This window comes from Myxocyprinus asiaticus, chromosome 12 (assembly GCF_019703515.2).
Source record: "Myxocyprinus asiaticus isolate MX2 ecotype Aquarium Trade chromosome 12, UBuf_Myxa_2, whole genome shotgun sequence".
Taxonomy (NCBI): domain Eukaryota; kingdom Metazoa; phylum Chordata; class Actinopteri; order Cypriniformes; family Catostomidae; genus Myxocyprinus; species Myxocyprinus asiaticus.
This window is the reverse complement of record NC_059355.1, coordinates 2,559,353-2,579,810: the sequence shown is the minus strand read 5'-3', so window position 1 is coordinate 2,579,810 and position 20,458 is coordinate 2,559,353. Positions and strand designations below refer to the sequence as shown.

Sequence of the window (20,458 nt, the reverse complement as noted above, 5' to 3'; positions counted from 1 at the left end):
TATTATGTATTTCTGGTCACTAATGGTCCTATGCACTTTTGGTAATTAAGCGATTATAAAAAATATATTTTGGCAAATTTGTTTTTGTTTTGTTGTTACACTATTTATAAGAGAAAGGTTGAGGAATACCGTCCTAAAGAGGTGTGGGCATAACTCCAAAAAATGGATGAGGCAAAAAGAGGGGGAATGAGGTCCCAGGTCGCTAAAGACCCGAGGTATGCATTTAAGGGTTAACCCTTTCTTACCCTGGCTTCCTTAAAAAAGAAACAGAGTGTCTATTTACACTAAGTGCAAATAGCCCATATTGTTGGCAGAGGCTATTTAAACTAACCCCGCCCACCACTGCTCAGACCAAACTCAAGACAGCCAGGACAGATTTATTCATGCTGATCAAATGAAGGTGGGCATAATTGAATTTTTCGTGATGGGGCAAATACATAAAACTGGTTAATGGGTTAGACATTTAGTGGATTAAGAGATTGGATAACTAAGTGACTATTTGTGCTCCAATAATCTGGTGGAAACACAGGATTTTATGACAAACTGCATCCCCATGTACAGCTGTAGTAGCTCTGGGTGTAATGATGGTATGTGTATGTGTTGTCACGCTGGAGATCTGGGTTCAAATCCCATCCCTTGACATACTTTTTCCCATGTCTCTACTCTTAATATTTCCTATAATACTACTTATAGTAATAAATAAAAGAGATTCCTCGCAGTGAATTGGTCACAGTGAAGGTCGAGGAGATGAGAGAAGGATTTGATGCAGATAACATTAACCATGGTTTTACTGTAGTAATATTGTAGTAACCATGTGTTTTGGTGGAAACTATATACTGTAGTTCTGATGTACTATCCATGGTGTTACAACAGTAAAATGTTGTTAATAGTAGTTAATAGTAACCATGTTTAATTTTGTGGTTACTATGGTTACTGTAGTAAAACCATGGTTAATTTTTGTAAGGTAGGGGTTGGTGTAGGGTGTCTGTGGGACTCCAAATAAACAATAAAAATGCTGCAGTGATCCCACTATACTGTATGTTAGTATTTAAACAGGGGTGTAAGAGTATCTGCCACTATTTGCACTTAGTGCAAAGAGCATCTGCCAAAAAGAAAACAACAAAAACAACAACTGTACAACAGGATGTCTGAAAGAACAAGAAAGAATGAGAGCAAATGAGAATGAAAGAGAGAGGGAGAAAGGAAGAGATTATGTGGAAACTGACAAAAAATAGTAACACCAACTTCAGGGCCACATTAATTAGCCAGGTCTGATTTGTTTCTATTTTAGTGGTCTCTAGAGCTCTCTAGTAGTATTACAGTATAGACAGATTTCGTTCTTTTCAAAGTCTATTAAATAGGGCCACCCAAAAGTGGGTCAATGTGCTCATTTCACAGCATTAGGGGTTGATCGTTGTGTAGTCAGGTGCTCCAAGTGTATTTTCTTCATTATTATTGTCAAAACACAAGGATTCTCCATACTAAAACTAGTTACAGATATATAATGTGATTTGATGATAGATGTTTTGATTCATAAAAGTGACTTATACACCCCCAATCCCCATCCAATAAAGAAAAAACAACAAAATCATAGAACCTACTGAAACAAAGTGCAGCATGTGCAAAGTGTACTTAGTGTAACATCCCACAGAAGAGTTTCACTGTAAAAAGTTCACAATAAAACACTCTCTAGAGTAAGTACTGAACAAAAAAGTGTTCTATTCATTTATTTATTTATATAAAATTATACACAATTTTCCCAATAATGAACAAACTACATTACACCTATTTTATCTCAAGTCTTAATGGTGCTCACCTGAAATATAGGCGCTTGGATGCCCTCGCCGATCTTATTCCTAATATAAATGTGTCGCGACATCTCGGCCAGCACATCGGTCCAGATCGGGGGTTGCTGGCCTGCTGGCCCGGCCCAGTGGAAGTTTGGAGGGTTTCGGACGTCTTGATCCAGCTTTGGTGGAGTGCGTGAGTGTTTCCCCGTGCGCGTGAAGATCCGCTCTGCTCTTGTGCATCAGATGAGCCAGAAACTCGTCACAGTGTGACAGATGTCTGGTGCACGTGCACAACAGCACTGCGCGTTCGTGAGCATAATCAGAGCGTCAGAAAGGCTCTCTCTCTCTCTCTCTCTCTCGGATAAAAGGACAAAACACACAAATTGTGTCCTGAGTGGAGTAGATTTTGCTTGAACGTTGGGGGGGAAGGGGGTTTACATGTTTCCATTGATCATGGTATAAATAATGAGGGAGGGTTACCTCCTCCTATCCCCCGGAATCTACACCCCTGTGTGTCCTAAAGAACTATCAAAACATTAATTCAGGCAGGTGTTACTCTGGCAGTTAAAGGAATAATCCAGATTCAATACAAGTTGAACTCAATTGACAGCTTTTGTGGCATAATACTGATTTCCACAAAATTAATTTTGATTCATCCAGAGGTTACAGTGAGACTCTTACAAAGGAAGTCAATGGGGCCAATTTTGGAGGGTTTAAAGGCAGAAATGTGAAGCTTATAATTTTACAAAAGCACTTACATTAATTCTTCTGTTAAACTCATGTATTATTTGAACTGTAAAGTTGTTTAAATCGTAATTTATTTCATTTTAGGGTTTGTTGACATTACATCATCGTGGCAATGAAGTTGTAAAATTGGCTATAACTTTACACAGAAAAGGTTAGTAAGGGATTTTTATCACACTTAAATCATGTTAACACGCATATTGTTTATGTCTTGTCACAAGACATATTTTTGTGGTTATCAGCATTATGCCACAAATGCTGTTGATTGAGCATTAGCTTGTATTGATCCCGGAATATTCCTTCAAAGCCATTAAGGTAAATAGGCCACCAACGATAGCAAAATTTGCTAATTTCCTGAGAAATAGTTCATTGCACAATTTCTGCTTTTGCAGTTTGGAGATTCCATCAGCATTAATAAAGTTCATGTCCAAACTCTGATAATATGCTGGAACATCAAATTATGTCCCTGACAATCACTGTTGCAGCCGTTTTATAAAACAAAACTTTATGAGGTTTGTGTAAAACATTCTAAAGGTCATGGTTTATTTTTCAATTACTATTATTATCATTACTATCAATTGTTTATAATCTAATTTTAATGAGCCTAAAAAAATATTTCACCTCGGCAGCAGCGAACCCCTATGTGACGCTGGCAAAGATGGGGGTGCAAGATGACCCGGAGGCCTTTCTGGAGCTCTTCGAGCGCACTGCCCAAGCTCTGGAATGGCCACAGGCGCAATGGGCAGTCCACCTCCTACCGCTGCTGACCGGTAGTCGGCCGCCTGTTTGCCTTTGCTCAATAGCTCCGCAATGCCTGCCGGCAGTGGGTGCTGGCTGAAGAGCCCAGCGACGTTGGGGGTGTCATTGATCTCGTGATACTGGAACAATTAGTCTCCCAACTACCAAAAGGAACTGCAGAGTGGGTCAAGTGCTCTGTTATTTGCAGTACAAGAGGTTCCGCAAGCCTCCACGAGATTTTCCCTGCTTGAATTGTTTTATGGGCCTAAGCCCTGTGGTGTTTTAGACATCAAAAAGGAAAATTGTTAGGAGGGAGCTTCATAGAGCAAAAATTTAATTCAATATGTTCTTGAACTGAGAGCAAAACTCCACACGCTGGGGTGACTATCACAGGAGAATTTGCTACAGGCACAAGAATGTCAGTCCCGGCTGTATAACACGGGAGCTCAGCTACGGGAGTTTGCACAGGGAGATAAAGTACTTGTATTACTACTCACATCGAGCTCTAAATTACTCGCAAAGTGGCAAGGGCCCTTTGAGGTCACACAGCGAGTTGGGGAAGTCGATTATGCGGTAGTGCATACGGATAGAGGCGAGGCTCATCAAATTTACCACCTCAACCTACTAAAACCATGGAGAGAGGCAGTCCCTGTATCCTTGGCGATGGTAGTTCCGGAGATGGAGGAGCTTGCTCCGGAGGTGAGTCTAAAAGCCAATCAGTTCACTCTGGTCCCTTGCGGAGACCACCTCTTGCCGTCACAATGTACGGAGGTTGCAAAATAATTTCTCTGAAGTGTTCTCGCCTCTCCTTGGCCGACACCAGATTTGACAAAGAGATATTGGCAGATCCCCTTGATGCCGATGTCCCATGAAAAAACGGCCTTCTCCACACCGTTTGGCTTACACCAATTTGTGACCCTTCTGTTCGGTTTGTTTGGGGCCCCAGCTACATTTCAGCTTCTTATGGACTAAGTCCTCAGACCGCACGCTGCGTATTTACAGTAATGATTGGCAATGGCATATGCAGCATCTGAGGGTGGTCTGAGGTCACTGCGACGAGCGGGGCTCACAGCAAATCCGAAGAAGTGCACAATTGGGTGGGTGGAGGTACGGTATCTGGGGTTCAGCTTGGGTCACGGGCAGGTGCGACCCCAAATTGACAGAACTGCAGTGATCGCAACCTACCCAAGACCAAAAAGGAGGTGAGACAGTTTCTGGGGCTGGCCGGCTACTATCGAAGGTTTGTGCCTAATTTTTCCGATGTCACCAGCCCGCTGACTGTTCTCACTAAAAAGGGAACCCCAGACCCTTCCAGTGGATGGAGTCATGCCAACAAGCTTTCACGCAGGTAAATGCTGCACTTTGTGGTGGGCAGCTTCTGCATTCCCCTGATTTCTCTCTCCCTTTTGTTTTACAGACGGACGCATTGGACAGGGAGCTGGGTGCTGTTCTGTCCTAAGTGGTGGAGGGGGAGGAGCGCCCAGTGCTGTACATTTGTCGAAAGCTCTCAATGAGAGAGATGAAGTACAGCACCATAGAGGAGTGTTTGGCTATTAAGTGGGCAGTCCTTTCTCTCCGCTACAATTTGTTGGGACAAGCATTCACCCTCTGTTCGGACCATGCCCCGCTCCACCCGTTGGTACCTGGCACTGAAGCCATTTAAGTTCAAGGTAGTCCACAGACCAGGGTCATGGACTTCCTCTCCAGAAAAGGAGGGGGGGGGCAGTCCGGATGGTTCCCCCGGCCTGAGTCAGGCGGTGAGGGCGTGGTCGAGCACCCGTCTGGGGAGAGAGAAAAAGCGTTAAGGACATCCACCTGAGATGAATAGTGACTAATTACCATTTCCATGTTCACAGTGAGAGGCGGGGGAGATAAAAGACGGCCCAGTCCACCGAAAGGGAGAAAGAGCCCAGCTGAGAAGCTGCATGTGTGCTGGCCGCTGCCGTTGTTCTTTTATATTGAAGCACCTTGAGTTTGTGGCCGTGAGAAGCTGTACCTTTGCGCTGTAAAGAGAACAAGTTTTTGAGTTCAATAAAAGGACATTCCTGTATGGGAATCACCATCTTCTGCTTCCTCATTTTGATCCAAATTACGAACTTGTTAGAATAGAATTTTTTTTTACCACTTCATTATGTTGATTATATTTTGTTATATTTTTCATTTTTGGTATCTAAATATTTAAAGCAAATTAAACCAGTTGAAATGAAGTGCGTGTAAAAATTCCCAGTCTAACCTGGAAGGCTGATACCATCACTGTCAATACTAGCCATGATTTGTGTGTCACTTGATCAATATGATTAATAATACTTACATTCTCTTTAATTTAACAGAGCCTACATCCAAATTCTGATGCAAACCTCATTTTCCATGCATATAAAAGGAGTGTCATGTCATAAAAATATGCATGACTTTCAACAAGGACACAGTTAATGCACAAAATAATGTAAGTCCATATTTCTGTTCTTCTAATTCATTGCATACAACCTCTTTAACATATCAGCTTCTTATGAATATGCTGTCTTTGTTAATATTGTTGGTGCTTGACAGGAAATGGACTACTGTATATGACAAGTGAGCAATAACCAGAAAAGAACCTCAGAATAAATTTGCACTTGACCCAGCCCATCAGCGCTTTGCGCACGCAATTTTGTCAAACCCACTGCACCAGGAGCGGAGTTGGGGGGCTTCATTGGCCACTCCACTAAGCCACAACCCAACCCCACTGCCCCCAGTTCGATGGAATTTCTTGGCCACCACAGACTGATCAATGGCCCCTGCCCGGCCAGCCCTGTGAAAAAATCCTGGAAACACCCCTGCTTAGCGCATGCTTGCACGAAAATACCAAAGCTTCATGGCCATGCCCATTGACTTTGGGTGTATAGCTTATCGATTAGTGCTGCCCTAGCTCTCTTAAAACAAGGCTCTTTCTCCAATAAACCTTTACCTCGTGGAAGCGACGTAGAAATGAATGCAATAAGATCATATGGGCGCAGTAACAAAGGCCCTGTCTGGATAGGTGATCTTGTAATGCTACATATTAATTTATTAGATAAACAACTTAAAATTTTACAGAATATAAATCCTTTTATGGGTGACCCTCCAATTATAGAGGCACACTTATCTTGAAATTCCAGAAATTCCTACAGTGCTTCAAAGAACTCAAGGTGGTTCACTTCTCTTCTGTCAACAGATGCTACTTTCAGATAACTTTTTGCTCTCCAAACAAGCATACAGCCAACTCACGAACCTTGTACATGCACGGCTCAATTGATTTCTTTGCTTTACCTAAAATTCTGCAAAGAACCAATGAGATGTCTCACTAATTGTGGTCAGTTTTTTTTTTTTTTTTTTCTATTCCTCTTTATTAAACTAAAGTATTTCAGTTTACTATTCCTGTTTTTTGGACCATTTTGTCAGGATGGCTTGGAGGAAGGTGAGGACTCAAACACAGATATGTAACTTTATTAAACAAAAACTGACAAAAACTACCCCAAAGGGGAACTCCACAGTCCAAGGCAGGTGAAATGCAGACTGGCTGGGCTGGAAATACAGGGCTAGAACTGACAGGACAGACACCTAACATGGTAAAAATACAACAAGCACAGGACAGATAACACTGGGAGGTTAAATAGGGAAGGAAATGAGGAGGGTAACAAGGGGGAGCAGGTGGAACAGATAACAAGGTAACGACACAAATGAGAGGGTGGGGTATCACTAAAGACTGAACTGACAGGAATGCACATGGCAATGAAAAAAACACAAAGCCATGTGCACTCACACAACACTAGTGTCAGGATCCAGCCACAAAAAGCTATAAACAAGACCAACTGAAGTGGCAGGATCCTGACACTAGAACCACAATACAGAACAAACACAAAACACAGGTGCCATGTCCCGACACTGAAGAAAAACACTTATCTGGGGTGTCGGGAACCTGACACATTTTCTTTTTGCGTTACGCAACTGCAACTTTTACAGCACAGACAGATACCCTGACATTCTGCTGTAGTATGTAATCATACAACTTAGAACTCAATAGCCCCAAAGTAATTGCAAACAGGCCAGAACTTCAACACAGCAGCCTCATATTATTGCAACCTTCTTGCACAGCAGGAATGTTTTGATGTTAATATGCATTAGTTTTTCTACATAGATAATACTGTTCATTTACCCCTATTTAATCATAAGGAACTTGGCAGCAATGTATTTTCACCCCTGTGGTATCTCACATGAGGATAGTTCTAAGTATGTTTACACATATTCTCATTAGAAGCTATTTTTCCTTCTCAATTGTTTGAGGCTTCTTTGACTCGAAAGTCCAATTCTGTGGATGAAAATCCAGTTTTTCAGATTTGTTTGAAATGAGATTTAGGATGGTCAAAAACTACAGGGGTAATACTATGGCGAGCAAGTAACCAAAAAGAATTCCACTTAAAACCTCAAAATAAATCCTTAATTTTTACACAGAGACTTACAACTTCAACTACACCCTTAGGAGAGTTGAGGTCATATATGACAGTGATTACACGTCTGTAGCTCATTTCAGATTGGTTAAATGAATTATGTTACACCAGACCCAGTTACAACACCCCTCTACTTATTATAAAAAGGAGACCGGTATTGTAAATCACAACAAATACATTTTAGAAATGTCACCATTTTATAGATGTTTAGTGCCAGTGCTGATCTAGTTTTTTCTTGAGACAACCAAACCCCATTTCATTTTAAATCAAAATGGCAAATATACAGGAAACATTTTATTTCATAACAGCAAATAAAATAAAATACAGGCATAGGCCAAGAATTCAGAATTCAAAACAGAGTGTGTGTGTGTGTGTAGTCACTAAAATTGTGGCAAATGTAGGCCTCTACAATGTCCCATTTTAGGCAGTCTTTCTTGGTCCATTAGTAGTGTTACAACCCTCCGTGTCTGTTCAGCTATAATATTTCTATTTTTAATATATACAGTACTGTGCAAAAGTTTTAGGCACTTGTGAAAAATTTTCAATGTGAGGATTTCTTAAAAAAATAATGACAAATGGTTTTCATTAATCAATTAACGCCATACAAAGTCCAGTAAACATAAAAAGAGCCTTATCAATATTTGGTGTGAACACTTTTGCCTTCAAAACAGCATCAATTCCCCTACTTACACCTTTTCTTGGTTGATGGCAGATAGGATGTTCCAAGCTTCTTGGAGAATTCGCCATAGTTAGTGGCGAACTCTCAATTATTTCTGTCTCTTCGTGTAATTCCAGACTAACACAATGTTCAGTGGCCATCTGTTGCAGGGCTCCCTGTTCTTCTATTCTATTCTATTTGCAAAAAGAATGTTTGGGAGTATGAAATGTATATTTCCTATTGACACACTAAAGTAGCAGATATAAATAACCATATTAAGACAAATGTTTTTGTGAAACGTCTTATGTGCCTAAGACTTTTGCACAGTACTGTACATATACAGTAGACAAAAATCCTGTGTAGATTACAAATCAAATTAAACGAGAACCTGCTGCTGATGTTTTAAATGATACCAGTTCTGTCATTTAACATCCATTAACTTGATAACCATTCAAATACTAAGCCCAAAGTAAAATGTATAATTTCTCATCTCAAAATAGTTTTTTTGGTCCCATAAATCTTTAAAATACACACAAACTGGAGGTCATTTATGACAGTGATTTTACCCCAGTCGCTAATTTCAATTGGTTTGACAAATGACGTTAGTTATAACACCCCTCTACTTATTATAAAAATGACACAATGGATGTCAGTGGTCTTATTCTCTCTTTAATGGCATCAGATATTGATGACAGCATTTTAATACAGCACAACTCTGTTCTAGACAGACATAATATATCTAAGAGGGCATCATAAAAGGTCAGTACCATAAAAACAAATAAATACAAATCAATATCAATCCAAATATCTGTAAGCATAATTCTCTTAAATAATGTTTTGTAAACATACAATAATTGAAACAAGTGTAAAAAAGGTGATATGCACACAAAAGAATTACCTGTGACAAATACATTTAAAAAATAAAATAAAGTCAAAAAGAGTATGCACACACGGTACGTGTAACAATCACATTTTACAGTCTAATTGTTAAGTGCCAGCTGCCATTGATACAGCATACAGGTGATTGGTATTTGTAAGCAATGCACTGTCTGTGGCAAAATCTCCCTTAATGCGCTGATATGGCATTAATGAATACACTTATAACAAGTATAGCACAAAACAACATCCAATAGAGCCAATGTACTCAAGAATATTGTGCCTAGAACCTCTGTCATACTTCTCACAAAATAAAAGTCCCGGGAGTTGTTGCTGCCAGCAGAACACAGTGATGCACTGACCTCACTTGGCCTTAATCATTTTCTCTGTTGGTCCATAATAGAAACTTGTCAGTAGCCTAATTATGTTGCTTGAAGAGAGTCAATGGGGCATAGTTTTCCTATTAGACAATCTTAAGAGTTCAAGATACTGAGAGGATGGACTGTGCATGATTAGTTTGGATAAATGTAATGGGTTTAAATCTGCTAAAAGCACGGAACATTTATAAAGAAACAATGGCATGATTTATTTCCCTGCAGTTCCTTTGCTATTTAAAGGATGGAACAGGAAACCAGTGAAGTCATGCCACATGTGTCGAGACAGCAAAATGGAGGACCAGGAGAAAAGAAAAAAAAAAAAACATTAAACAAAACATGGGCATTGCACAAAAGGGATATACAGAGAGGAAGAGTTAGCGAGAAGTCTAACGAGGGATTGATAATGATGTAATAGTAGGCCATGCTTACTAAACAACCCACTGAATGCTCTAGAAGGCCAAGAGTATGAAATAGAGCGTAAATTACTGAACTTTTCATTATGCACTTTAGAGCGCCAAGAATATGACATTCAGTTTAAATTACTAAAAGCCTAAACTGTGCACTACAGAGGGCCAATATGATAAATTACAGCATGACTTCATGTAGTACATACTGTATGTGGTCTTTAGAGATATTGAGCTTGTGAAAGAGAACTAATCAGATACAGTATGTGGGTGAAAACACCACAGCCTGTCGTAAAGTCTGTGACGTTTCATATTACCTACTGACAGTGTTAGATAAGTTGAAATGCAAATGTATAATACTGTCTATCAAAGCAAATTGAAAAGGCATTTGCGTTGAGCAGATTTGACAGTTTTACTATAGCTTAGGTTGAAGAGGATGGCAATGGTATGCAATAACCGCTTCAAGTATTTTAACTTTGAGGTCTTCTCAGCTACATCATGATTAGCGATCTTACTGCATTACATGTAACCATGGGTCATTTCATCAAGTCTCCACTTTTCCAAAAGTGCCATCAGGAGGTCTGTAATGTCTAGGAAAGGCCTTCAGCTGCAAATAGTTAAAGGCATACTTGCGACATCCAGCGTTCTTCATGGTATTCTCACGGCGGCAACCCTCACTGGCAGGGGAAAGGGGTGCGGTTGAGTATGGAAAAGCAAGTGGGGAAAACAAACAGAAAAACAACATGAAGCTGTGTTTTGAAACCACAAGCAAAAATTAACCACAGCCACAAAAGATGACAGCACACACAGTATTTCAGCAGTGTTATGAGCATGAGTAAGCTAAACACCAATAAAAACAGCATAAGCATAACAACAAACAAAACACCACAAAAACAGTCCATATAAGCTGCACATGCCAATGACCTCTTTACTGCAACACCAACCATCGGGGTTACAAATAAATAAATAAATAATACTATCAATTATCTATGTAAATATATAGCTATATATCTATAATATACTATAATATTATCTATAATTAATAAACAGTGCCCCCAAAGAGAATTTGGACACTTTTGGTCACTTAAATCACACTTAAAAATGTCTGAATGTCATTGCATTAGATATAAAAATATCAAACATATGCGCAAGCTCGAGATTTTCTCACAACTTTACTTTTCTGAGCAATTTTTGCAATGACTTTAAGGCAACTATTGTCTCAAAGTTGTTTTTAGTAGATGTATAAATTCATACAGGTGTCCTAGATGAGTAACCACAGTTTATAACATTAACTATGGACATGTTTCACTAATGTTTGACAACCAGAAAGTATGCAAATAATTTATTTGGAAAATTATATATATTGTTTTATAATAATTCTCTTTGTGAAATGTATAGCTTAAAAAGTGTGCTTTTTATACACAAATAAATATATATATGTGCATGTGTGTGTGTGTGTGTGTGTGTGTGTGTGTGTGTGTGTGTGTGTATACACATATACAGTATATATATATATATACACACACACACACACACACACACACAGGCGGCCAAAAGTTTGGAATAATGTACAGATTTTGCTGTTTCAGAAGGAAATTTGTACTTTAATTCACCAAAGTGGCATTCAACTGATCATAAAGTATAGTCAGGACATTACTGATGTAAAAAACAGCACCATCACTATTTGAAAAAAGTCATTTTTGATCAAATCTAGACAGCAGCCATCACTCCAACACCTTATCCTTGAGTAATCATGCTAAATTGATCATTTGGTTCTAGAAAATCACTTGCCATTATATCAAACACAGCTGAAAGCTATTTGGTTCGTTAAATGAAGCTTAACATTGTCTTTGTGTTTGTTTTTGAGTTGCCACAGTATGCAATAGACTGGCATGTCTTAAGGTCAATATTAGGTCAAAAATGGCAAAAAAGAAACAGCTTTCTCTAGAAACTCATCAGTCAATCATTGTTTTGAGGAATGAAGGCTATACAATGCTTGAAATTGCCAAAAAACTGAAGATTTCATACAAAGGTGTACACTACAGTCTTCAAAGACAAAGGACAACTGGCTCTAACAAGGACAGAAAGAGATGTGGAAGACCAGATGTACAACTAAACAAGAGGATAAGTACATCAGAGTCTCTAGTTTGAGAAATAGACGCCTCACATGTCCTCAGCTGACAGCTTCATTGAATTCTACCCGCTCAACACCAGTTTCATGTACAACAGTAAAGAGAAGACTCAGGGGTGCAGGCCTTATGGGAAGAATTGCAAAGAAAAAGCCACTTTTGAAACAGAAAAACAAAAAGAAAAGGTTAGAGTGGGCAAAGAAACACAGACATTGGACAACAGATAATTGGAAAAGAGTGTTCTGGATCTTAACCCCATTGAGCTTTTGTGGGATCAGCTAGACTGTAAGGTGCGTGAGAAGTGCCCGACAAGACAGACACATCTATGGCAAGTCCTACAGGAAGTGTGGGGTGAAATGTCACCTGAGTATCTGTAATAATAATTTTTCATGTTATTAATGACCTGAATATACATTGTGATCAGTTGAATGCCACTTTGGTGAATAAAAATACCAATTTCTTTCCATAAGAGCAAAATCTGTACATTATTCCAAACTTATTGCAAACCAGTGTGTATATATATTTTTTTCTTATACAGCACGATGCAAAGTGTCCAAATACTTTTTTGGGCTACAGTATATGAGGAAACAATTATCTATGTCCTATTGAAATCCCAAAAATGTTATTTCATTGTCTTAAAATGTTTATTCATATAAAATGTTGGTTCTTTCAAAAATGTGCTTACTCAAATCTGAACAATAAATAAACTCATTAAAACATCCTTAACAAGCCTCAATTGATATAAATTAGCAGAGAACGGACTACTGGATTGGTCGAGAGTTTTAACAGCTTATCCCCTTTTATTAGACTTTCTTCAGGGTAGAGGTCATATTTAATTTTACATGAACGAAAATGAGGCTGCATGTGAGGGATGGAAGTACAGCACGTTCAGTAGGTTGTTCTGTTGGGAAGGTAATTATATCAAGTCTAAATTTCACATCCGACAACACAGGAGATTTGCATCATCATGGTGCTGTCACTCTGTATGATTACCCTATATATGTTCAGGAGCAAAATGAGGTAGAGCTATGAAATCTAGAGATCAATGCTATGATCTTATATTATTTAAATATTGCTAACAAAACAAATACTTAAAATATTGAAATAATATCTAAAAATTTAGATACAGTACATTATAACTGGAAGCATAAAACAAGACTCTAAATAATAATCTCTCTAAAACCAGCACAAAGCCACAAGAAAACCATCTACTGACGTGATCCTATTCTTTAAACAAGCAAACCTAACCCTAACCAGTCCACAAAACACTCCTTACTGTACAGTTCCCAAAACATATTCACCAACACAGGCCACTGATTCAAACCTAGTCTTAAAACCAATTATCAAACCTTCACAATGTAACACTCTGAGAGCTAACCTTAAATTCTATTCTTTAAACCTATTCAGGCCATTCAGTCGAACCCAAGGCAGTATCTTCTAAAGTATGAGACCTCAAATTCAGATCAGTCACCAAAACCTGTTCTTCAACTTAAAGAGACTAAATCAACTTATTCAAACCGTCAGGAACATTATCCAGAATTATGTTTCGAAACGAGTCTGGAGGTCATCTCTGAGGCTTGTAAGTAAACTGACTTAGTTTATTCAACGTCTGCAACATCAATATAATGAACCCCTTCAGCTCTGGTGAAAAACTGAATATGATTTCCAAAATGGAGATATTTTGGGAAAGTCCGTTTCTTTAGTCGGTCAGATGAAACGCTTGCCTGTAGCCTGGCGAAGATTATTTTATGATGGCAGCTCTGTGGAGCATGTAAACTGGAAAAAAGATGTCCAGGACAGAGCATATGGCACTAATTTGGCACACAGGGATGCAGGATTAAATTGTGAGTCCTGTTAAATAATACAGTTTCCAATCGTAACAGTGCATATTTGCATACAATATGAAGAAGTGAAGAATTCTGAAGCTTTGCAGCCTGGATATCATGACTAAAAAAAAACAAAGTGGTTAATTTATATTTGGCAAAAGCAGATACATTCCATTCATCAGTCCTGCATAAGTTACTTCTAAACCGTCTAAACAGATACATCTTAAAAAGGAATGTTCTAGATTCAATGCAAGTAGAAAATCGACAGAATCTGAGGCATGCTGTTGATTACCACAGACAACTCTTTTGGGTCATTCCTCAATTTGTGGGAACAAACTTGCATTGACAGTATTACACTTACAAAGGAAGTCTACGTGGCAAGGTATAGCACTGGAACAAATGTTAAAATACACACAGTTTGGAAAGTATGGCCAAAAGACTTAACCCATTTAATCCCTTTTCTTTTGCCAGCTTAGTGAAGACATGTATTTTACTTCTCGGAGAGCCCAATGACACTAACTACATGCCTTTTCTGAAAAATAAAATAAAAATGAAAGTAAAGTATGTGGTTAATTCTTGGTCACATTTGTAACCAGCGGGAAATATGTGCCCTTAAAGTGGAGTCAGAAATATCGTAATTCCAAGTTCCGAGCACATGAATCACCCCGCAAAGTCGTATGTGGGGAAACTCCGAATTCTCGATGATACACGAGTTGGGACGTTGGAAGAGGTGTGTTGACATGAAAGATAATGGGAAGCAATGATTTTGCAAAATTATTTCAACTTCTGTCATTTCTTTCAATAATATTAATTTGTTATATATGACAGTCAACTAATGACTCACCCTCCGCGGCTTGTTTAAGCAAATTCATCAATAATATGTTAGATATCATGCATTAATAAATCATACAGTATATGTCGTTTATAAGTGATGCAGGTTTATTTTCACTAATGTTTGTTCACCAGTACAACAGAAAAAGTGCTTTTGCCATCGTTCCATGCGTAATTGTTTAAGTTTGGCTTCTTCTGTATTTTGTTTCCCACATGAATGCATGACATGTCATAGTAACGAATGCCAACTTCCCAGGTGCAGTCAAGGGCAGAAATACAGACACATTTTCCTCAGTTCTTCATAAGACCCAATAGGAAATGGCAAACAATACAGTAACATTGTAGACCCTTCAAATTTCAAATATCATTTCTGTAAATAATGTAACGGTTGAGATTAAATGGATTTAAACACTACACTGTATGTGTTAACATGATACTAGTGTGACAGAATCTCTTACCAATCTTACCTGTGCAAAATTAGTGCAGCATGACCATGTTCAACCAAAAATAATATATTTCTTTTTGCTTTTATACCTTCCAATGCCCCTAAGACTTCCACGCATGCAAATTTTAGGAATGAGGGATGACAATTATTGTCTGTAGTAATCATGTCACAGATGCTGTCAACAGAACCCAGAACACTTCTTTAATAATACAAAAACACAGAAAAATCTGAAGATTCATATACATTAAATCTCTATTGCCATTCAGCTGACAGTGATAAACACGTTTCACTGATAAAGTTTTCATAGCAAACATAACTATGATTAAAAGAAGTAGTTATAACTTAACTGCATATTTCGATTTCCCTGACTGAACATACAATCTTAAATGGCCATATTTAATAAGTGTCTGCAAACTGGTGAGTGCAAACCATCATGGTGAAAGAGCAAAATCTGTCCTGCTAAACATGGGAAGACATGGACACATTTAACAGCCTAAAGTGCAGTAAACTTTTTAAGCAAGTGCGATGATAGTTGAGAATAGCTTTGGCTAGGCCTTAGCTTTGCATTTAGATAGAAACACATGGAAGACGTAAAAAGATCAATCACAAAAATCACTAGAATTCCATGATACGGTTACAGAAACAATATCTCGATAAACGGCATGGACCACCAGCACGTTATATACTGTACATGTGCTTCAAAAATAGTTATTTAACACAAATAAATCTGTTTGATATTATAAGAATATTTAGCAATAAATCAATAAATCAAAGTCTTAAATATATATGAATATCTATTTTCAGTGTACCCTCTAAAATAATTCAGAATATTTGTAATGTCACAAATGAGTGTACAGTTCCTTGACATTTTTTTCCTAATGTCAACCATGATTACATAAGCAAAGAGAAAAAAGAGAGGTAAGGCAGAAGGGAACATCAAGACCTTTAGACTAGCTGTTAGCAAGAAGAGCCGAAGGAAGCAGTCTGCTATCAACCAGAGAGAAATCAGAGTTGTCTGCACACAGCTCCTTACCACGGAGGAGTGAGTGCAGGAAGGAACAGAAAAAAGAAGTGCTGTGATAGCTGGTGCGAGGAAACGAGAGACTGGCCCCCTTTACACCTGCTATCGGAGCACAATCGGATAGCCAGTTGGTAATGCACCCAACACATATTGTGATCGGATTTTGATAGGATCACTGCAGCCATATTTGAAGGTGGACTTGAATGGATCTGAACCATCGATGAAGGTATACATTTTAATTCTTTGTTGTTATCTGCATGCACCTATCAAGTAGTATTCAGATGCTCTGCTCCAAATAATAATTTTATATTTAACTGAATGAATAATCAATCATCTGATTGGGGTTGTCAATTTTTAATCAATCGCAAAAATCTGGTGATTTCATGAAACTATCCCATGAATGATAAGAGCGCAACCGTGCCTGTGGACTTCAGTCGTCTTGGTTCCGGAAGTATTTTTCCCATTCATTTTTTTCCATAGGAATTTAATACAAATCCTTCATAAAAGCGTTAAACACTATGAACCAAACAAACCAGATTCAAGGTGAATAGCAAGATTTCAAATATTGATTTGAAGCAAAACATTATTTGAAAATTGGACAAAAAGACAAAGGTAGAAGACTGTGTACCTCACGTCTTTAATGAGTGCAATGAATGAACTACATGGATTTAAAAATGATAGAAATATATAAAACTATTGATTTAACCCTCCTATGGTATTCATCATTTTAATAAAAATGGTTTCCTTTATCTGAGCAGTACAAGACTTGGTTACTTATTCCACCATTTGCCATCTGAACATAAAAAAAAAAAAAAAATTGGGCTCGATTCGATAAATGGTCGAATGGGAAAGACCAAAAAACCCCCCAAAAAACAGAGCAATTTTCTTTTTGATCTGTCAAATACAATCAATAAATCAGCTACAATGCAGAAAAAAAACAGACAGACATTACAGGGTGAGACTCTAAAACATCCACAGTGCAAAACATATACACCCACACACACACACACACACACACACACTTCTGTTTTGTACTCTAATTGAAATTTCTGAATTTTACAGTTAATTTCTGTTTCTTGATGTTCATTTTCTTGAAATTATTATGCAATTACTTTGAGATATTAAATTTTGATGTTTGAAACAAATAATTGGTAGAAAAATGCTTATTCTGTGTATTCTCTTTGTAACACCATGGTCAGGTTTGATTGCAAGCATAATGACATTAACTGCAAAAACTACCACTTCAAATCAAATTTAAAATGCTAAACTTTGACAAAATAATAGTTTGGTAATGTCTAAATATATATCCAAATGCATATCTAGTGATAAAATATAAAATTAGGTTACAACAAGCCATCAGACTACACAGTAGGTGGCTACAGCCATCTATTGGCTGTTACTGGTTTTCAAGTCATGTTATTTATATTTTGTTCACCAGATGGCAGCAATCTGCTGCCAATTTATGTCACATTTTCATATTTCCTTCATGTTTCAGCTTATAGAAATGTAGGTTCAGAATTTTTTATTTTTTCAAAAAATGCTTATTTGTATATGCAAATTAATGGTACAATTTAGAAATGTACATGTAAATAAGATCAAAATAGCAAAAAATCCCAAAAGAAATGCATAATTGTATTGTTCTTACTTCAGGGAAGAATTGTTTTTTATCATTATCATCAAAAGATTTCTAAAAATTCTAACACATCTAACCCTTCCAGTCAAAAATGACTGCAAATACCAAAGGGAGGTGCCATTTTTCAATACCATAGGAGGTTTTAAGTTGTCAATTATAAGTACAGAATCAATTTATAGTATATTGCAAAATATTAAAATGTGCACATGCATGCATAATTTTTAAGAGATTGGGCGACCGACTCGACTGCATCATTCAGAGAGCACTCTGCGCATGCGTCAAAACATTTATAGTAAAAAAGGTTACATTTTGGTCTTTTTCTCACTCAAAATGGATTGTATTGCAATAATCAATTCCCCTTTTGGAAAAAAATTATGTGATTTATACTTCCGGAACCAGACTGCTGTGCTCCATTCAACAGGAATGCACATGGACACATCTCTTATTTCCCTCCCCAAATCCTCTCGTTCGCGGTCTATTTCCGCAGGGTGCTTTAAAACGTTATTTCTTTAAACAAAACGCACATTAATGCCAGGTGTAAAGCGGGCCATGAAGACTGGAAAAAGGGGATCTTAGGCTCAGCTGCAGCGGAGTTTGGCCAGCAGATAGGCTATGCTGAGGAACACCCAAACGATGAGCAGGTTTGGGCTCAGGGCCAGAAGGGGCAGAGAGTAGAGCAGACTGGGGTCCAGCCTGAAGTCACGTACAGGCAATAAGCCGCTCAGGTTCTTCTGAGTAACCCCCTCCCTGGTCCCAATGCTGCAGAGAGGGGCACGGACAAAGGGCCAGACAGAATGGGACGACATGCAAAGGATGGCCATAGAGGTAGTTCCAACATAAATGAGGTGGTTGAATTGATAAAATTAATTCAATAAAAGGATTAAAGTGCAGACGTGATGATGTGAGTGCACAAAAGGCATCAAGTCCAATCCATCCGTCAGAAATGGATCCAAAACAAACAGATGTTCAGTAGAAAAAGATCAAACAAACACAAACACACGTTCAGTTGACAGAACAAGGTAAAAGCAAAAGATATTAAACAGACAATATGACATTGAAAAATGAATACAATAGAGACACAAAGAAGAGAAGGAGAGAGAATAAAGAAAGAGAATATTAAGAGTGTTTAAAGTAAAGTTAGAGAGATGGCTTCTCCATATTAGTCAGAAGGGGGTCTGCCAGAAGCTGGCTGCTGCCAGCACTGGGCCATGCAATGCAAGCGTGCTGCGTCCTCCCACCATGCAATAAACCAACAGAGCCATTTCAAAACAGACAAGCTAAAAACAATGCAACACTCATCCACTGTGTCCAGAGTTGGAAAGAGATAGAAAAAAAGGCAATAGGGTGTCGATCCATCTGTTTTAGACTCATGGATAAAGTGACAGAAAAAGAAAGACCAAAAGTGTTTTTGCAGCTAAGGAGTAAACCTGTGAAAGGAACTTATCAGGCACAGACAGACTGCTGGCTTTCATGGCAGAACAATGCAGTGGCAGATCATGCACAGTGCGCTGAGTATACTGAGACTTTCTCTCAACAACAGCAACAAAACTTTCATCAGCTTCCATAATACGGAGGACATACAGTATACATGACTTTCTCGTAGGAATGTCATAAAATCGATACATCGATAACTGATCAGCATGTTATTTTCTTGATGCGTTTTTGAGGTATCAATGTATTAGCTTAAATTTAAGTTAGAAGCCTAAATTTTGTGCTTTTCCATTCACAGTCAGTTGGCCTTCTGTTTAATGTAGTCTGGCGTAACATCTTTGGGAGACCACAAGGGGGTGATATAACATGTACTGTACTTAATACGAAGTTATTGTCACCTCTGTCACCCCTACATTTGTGCAGCGTTGTGGATAATATTATGTTATGGTGGATAAAGAAATGGGAGAGTTTTGGGGAAAGCGCAAATAAAAAGTTGGAGCAGGCCAGTTAACTAACAAAGTGTGTAGCTAAGTTTATAGTCGGCGATGTGCAGGTGCTTAACGTGGTGGAGAGTCCCTTTTTCCCCCAAACATATTGTCCCAAACATTGTCCGGTTTATATCTGATTTTTTTTTCCTGATAATCGATGCGTGAAAAAAGCATCGATCCCAAGACCACTTTCTCTATAAAAGAAACTTCAGGTCTGTCCTCAAATCAGTAGATGAGCGAGTAGGAGGGAGTTTGGGGAAAAACATATCATTTCATAGGCACAGAACATCTGGCAAGCAGACAGCCAAACAAACAAACAAAGTTTTATCAGTTTGTATTCTCATCACACTCTACAGGAGTGATTTATTTGTGTTTGGTTCGCTCAAAGCGTGGACAGGAAGGATGGAGTTGGAAGGAACAAATATTCTGTGTCCCTAAACAAGTGAATAAATATAAAAATAACAAACATATTAGGCCACACAAGCCACAGAGAAATAAAGACAAGCAAATTTAACTGCCAACACCAAAAAGCTACAAGCAATGAGAGAGGGATGAGGGACATCAAGAAAGAAAGAGAAAGAGAAAGAGAGAGAGAGAGAGAGAG

At 38.3% G+C, this 20,458-nt stretch overlaps 1 protein-coding gene across 11 annotated transcripts in view; it reads right to left on the bottom strand.

Moving 5' to 3' along the window:
• Positions 1-20,458, bottom strand: part of LOC127449222 (inositol polyphosphate-4-phosphatase type I A-like) — a 111,974-nt gene that overhangs the window by 18,208 nt on the left and 73,308 nt on the right. For 4 of the 11 annotated variants that reach the window (XM_051712509.1, XM_051712514.1, XM_051712515.1 and 1 more), the window contains one exon: positions 9,047-10,727. The exons of 5 other annotated variants lie outside the window; for them this stretch is intronic. In XM_051712509.1, the coding sequence (XP_051568469.1) occupies positions 10,595-10,727 (133 nt within the window). In that variant the 3' untranslated portion in view covers positions 9,047-10,594. Of the gene's footprint in view, positions 1-9,046; positions 20,289-20,458 lie in introns of those variants that run through there. 2 more of the 11 variants (XM_051712507.1, XM_051712511.1) reach the window with 2 other exon arrangements.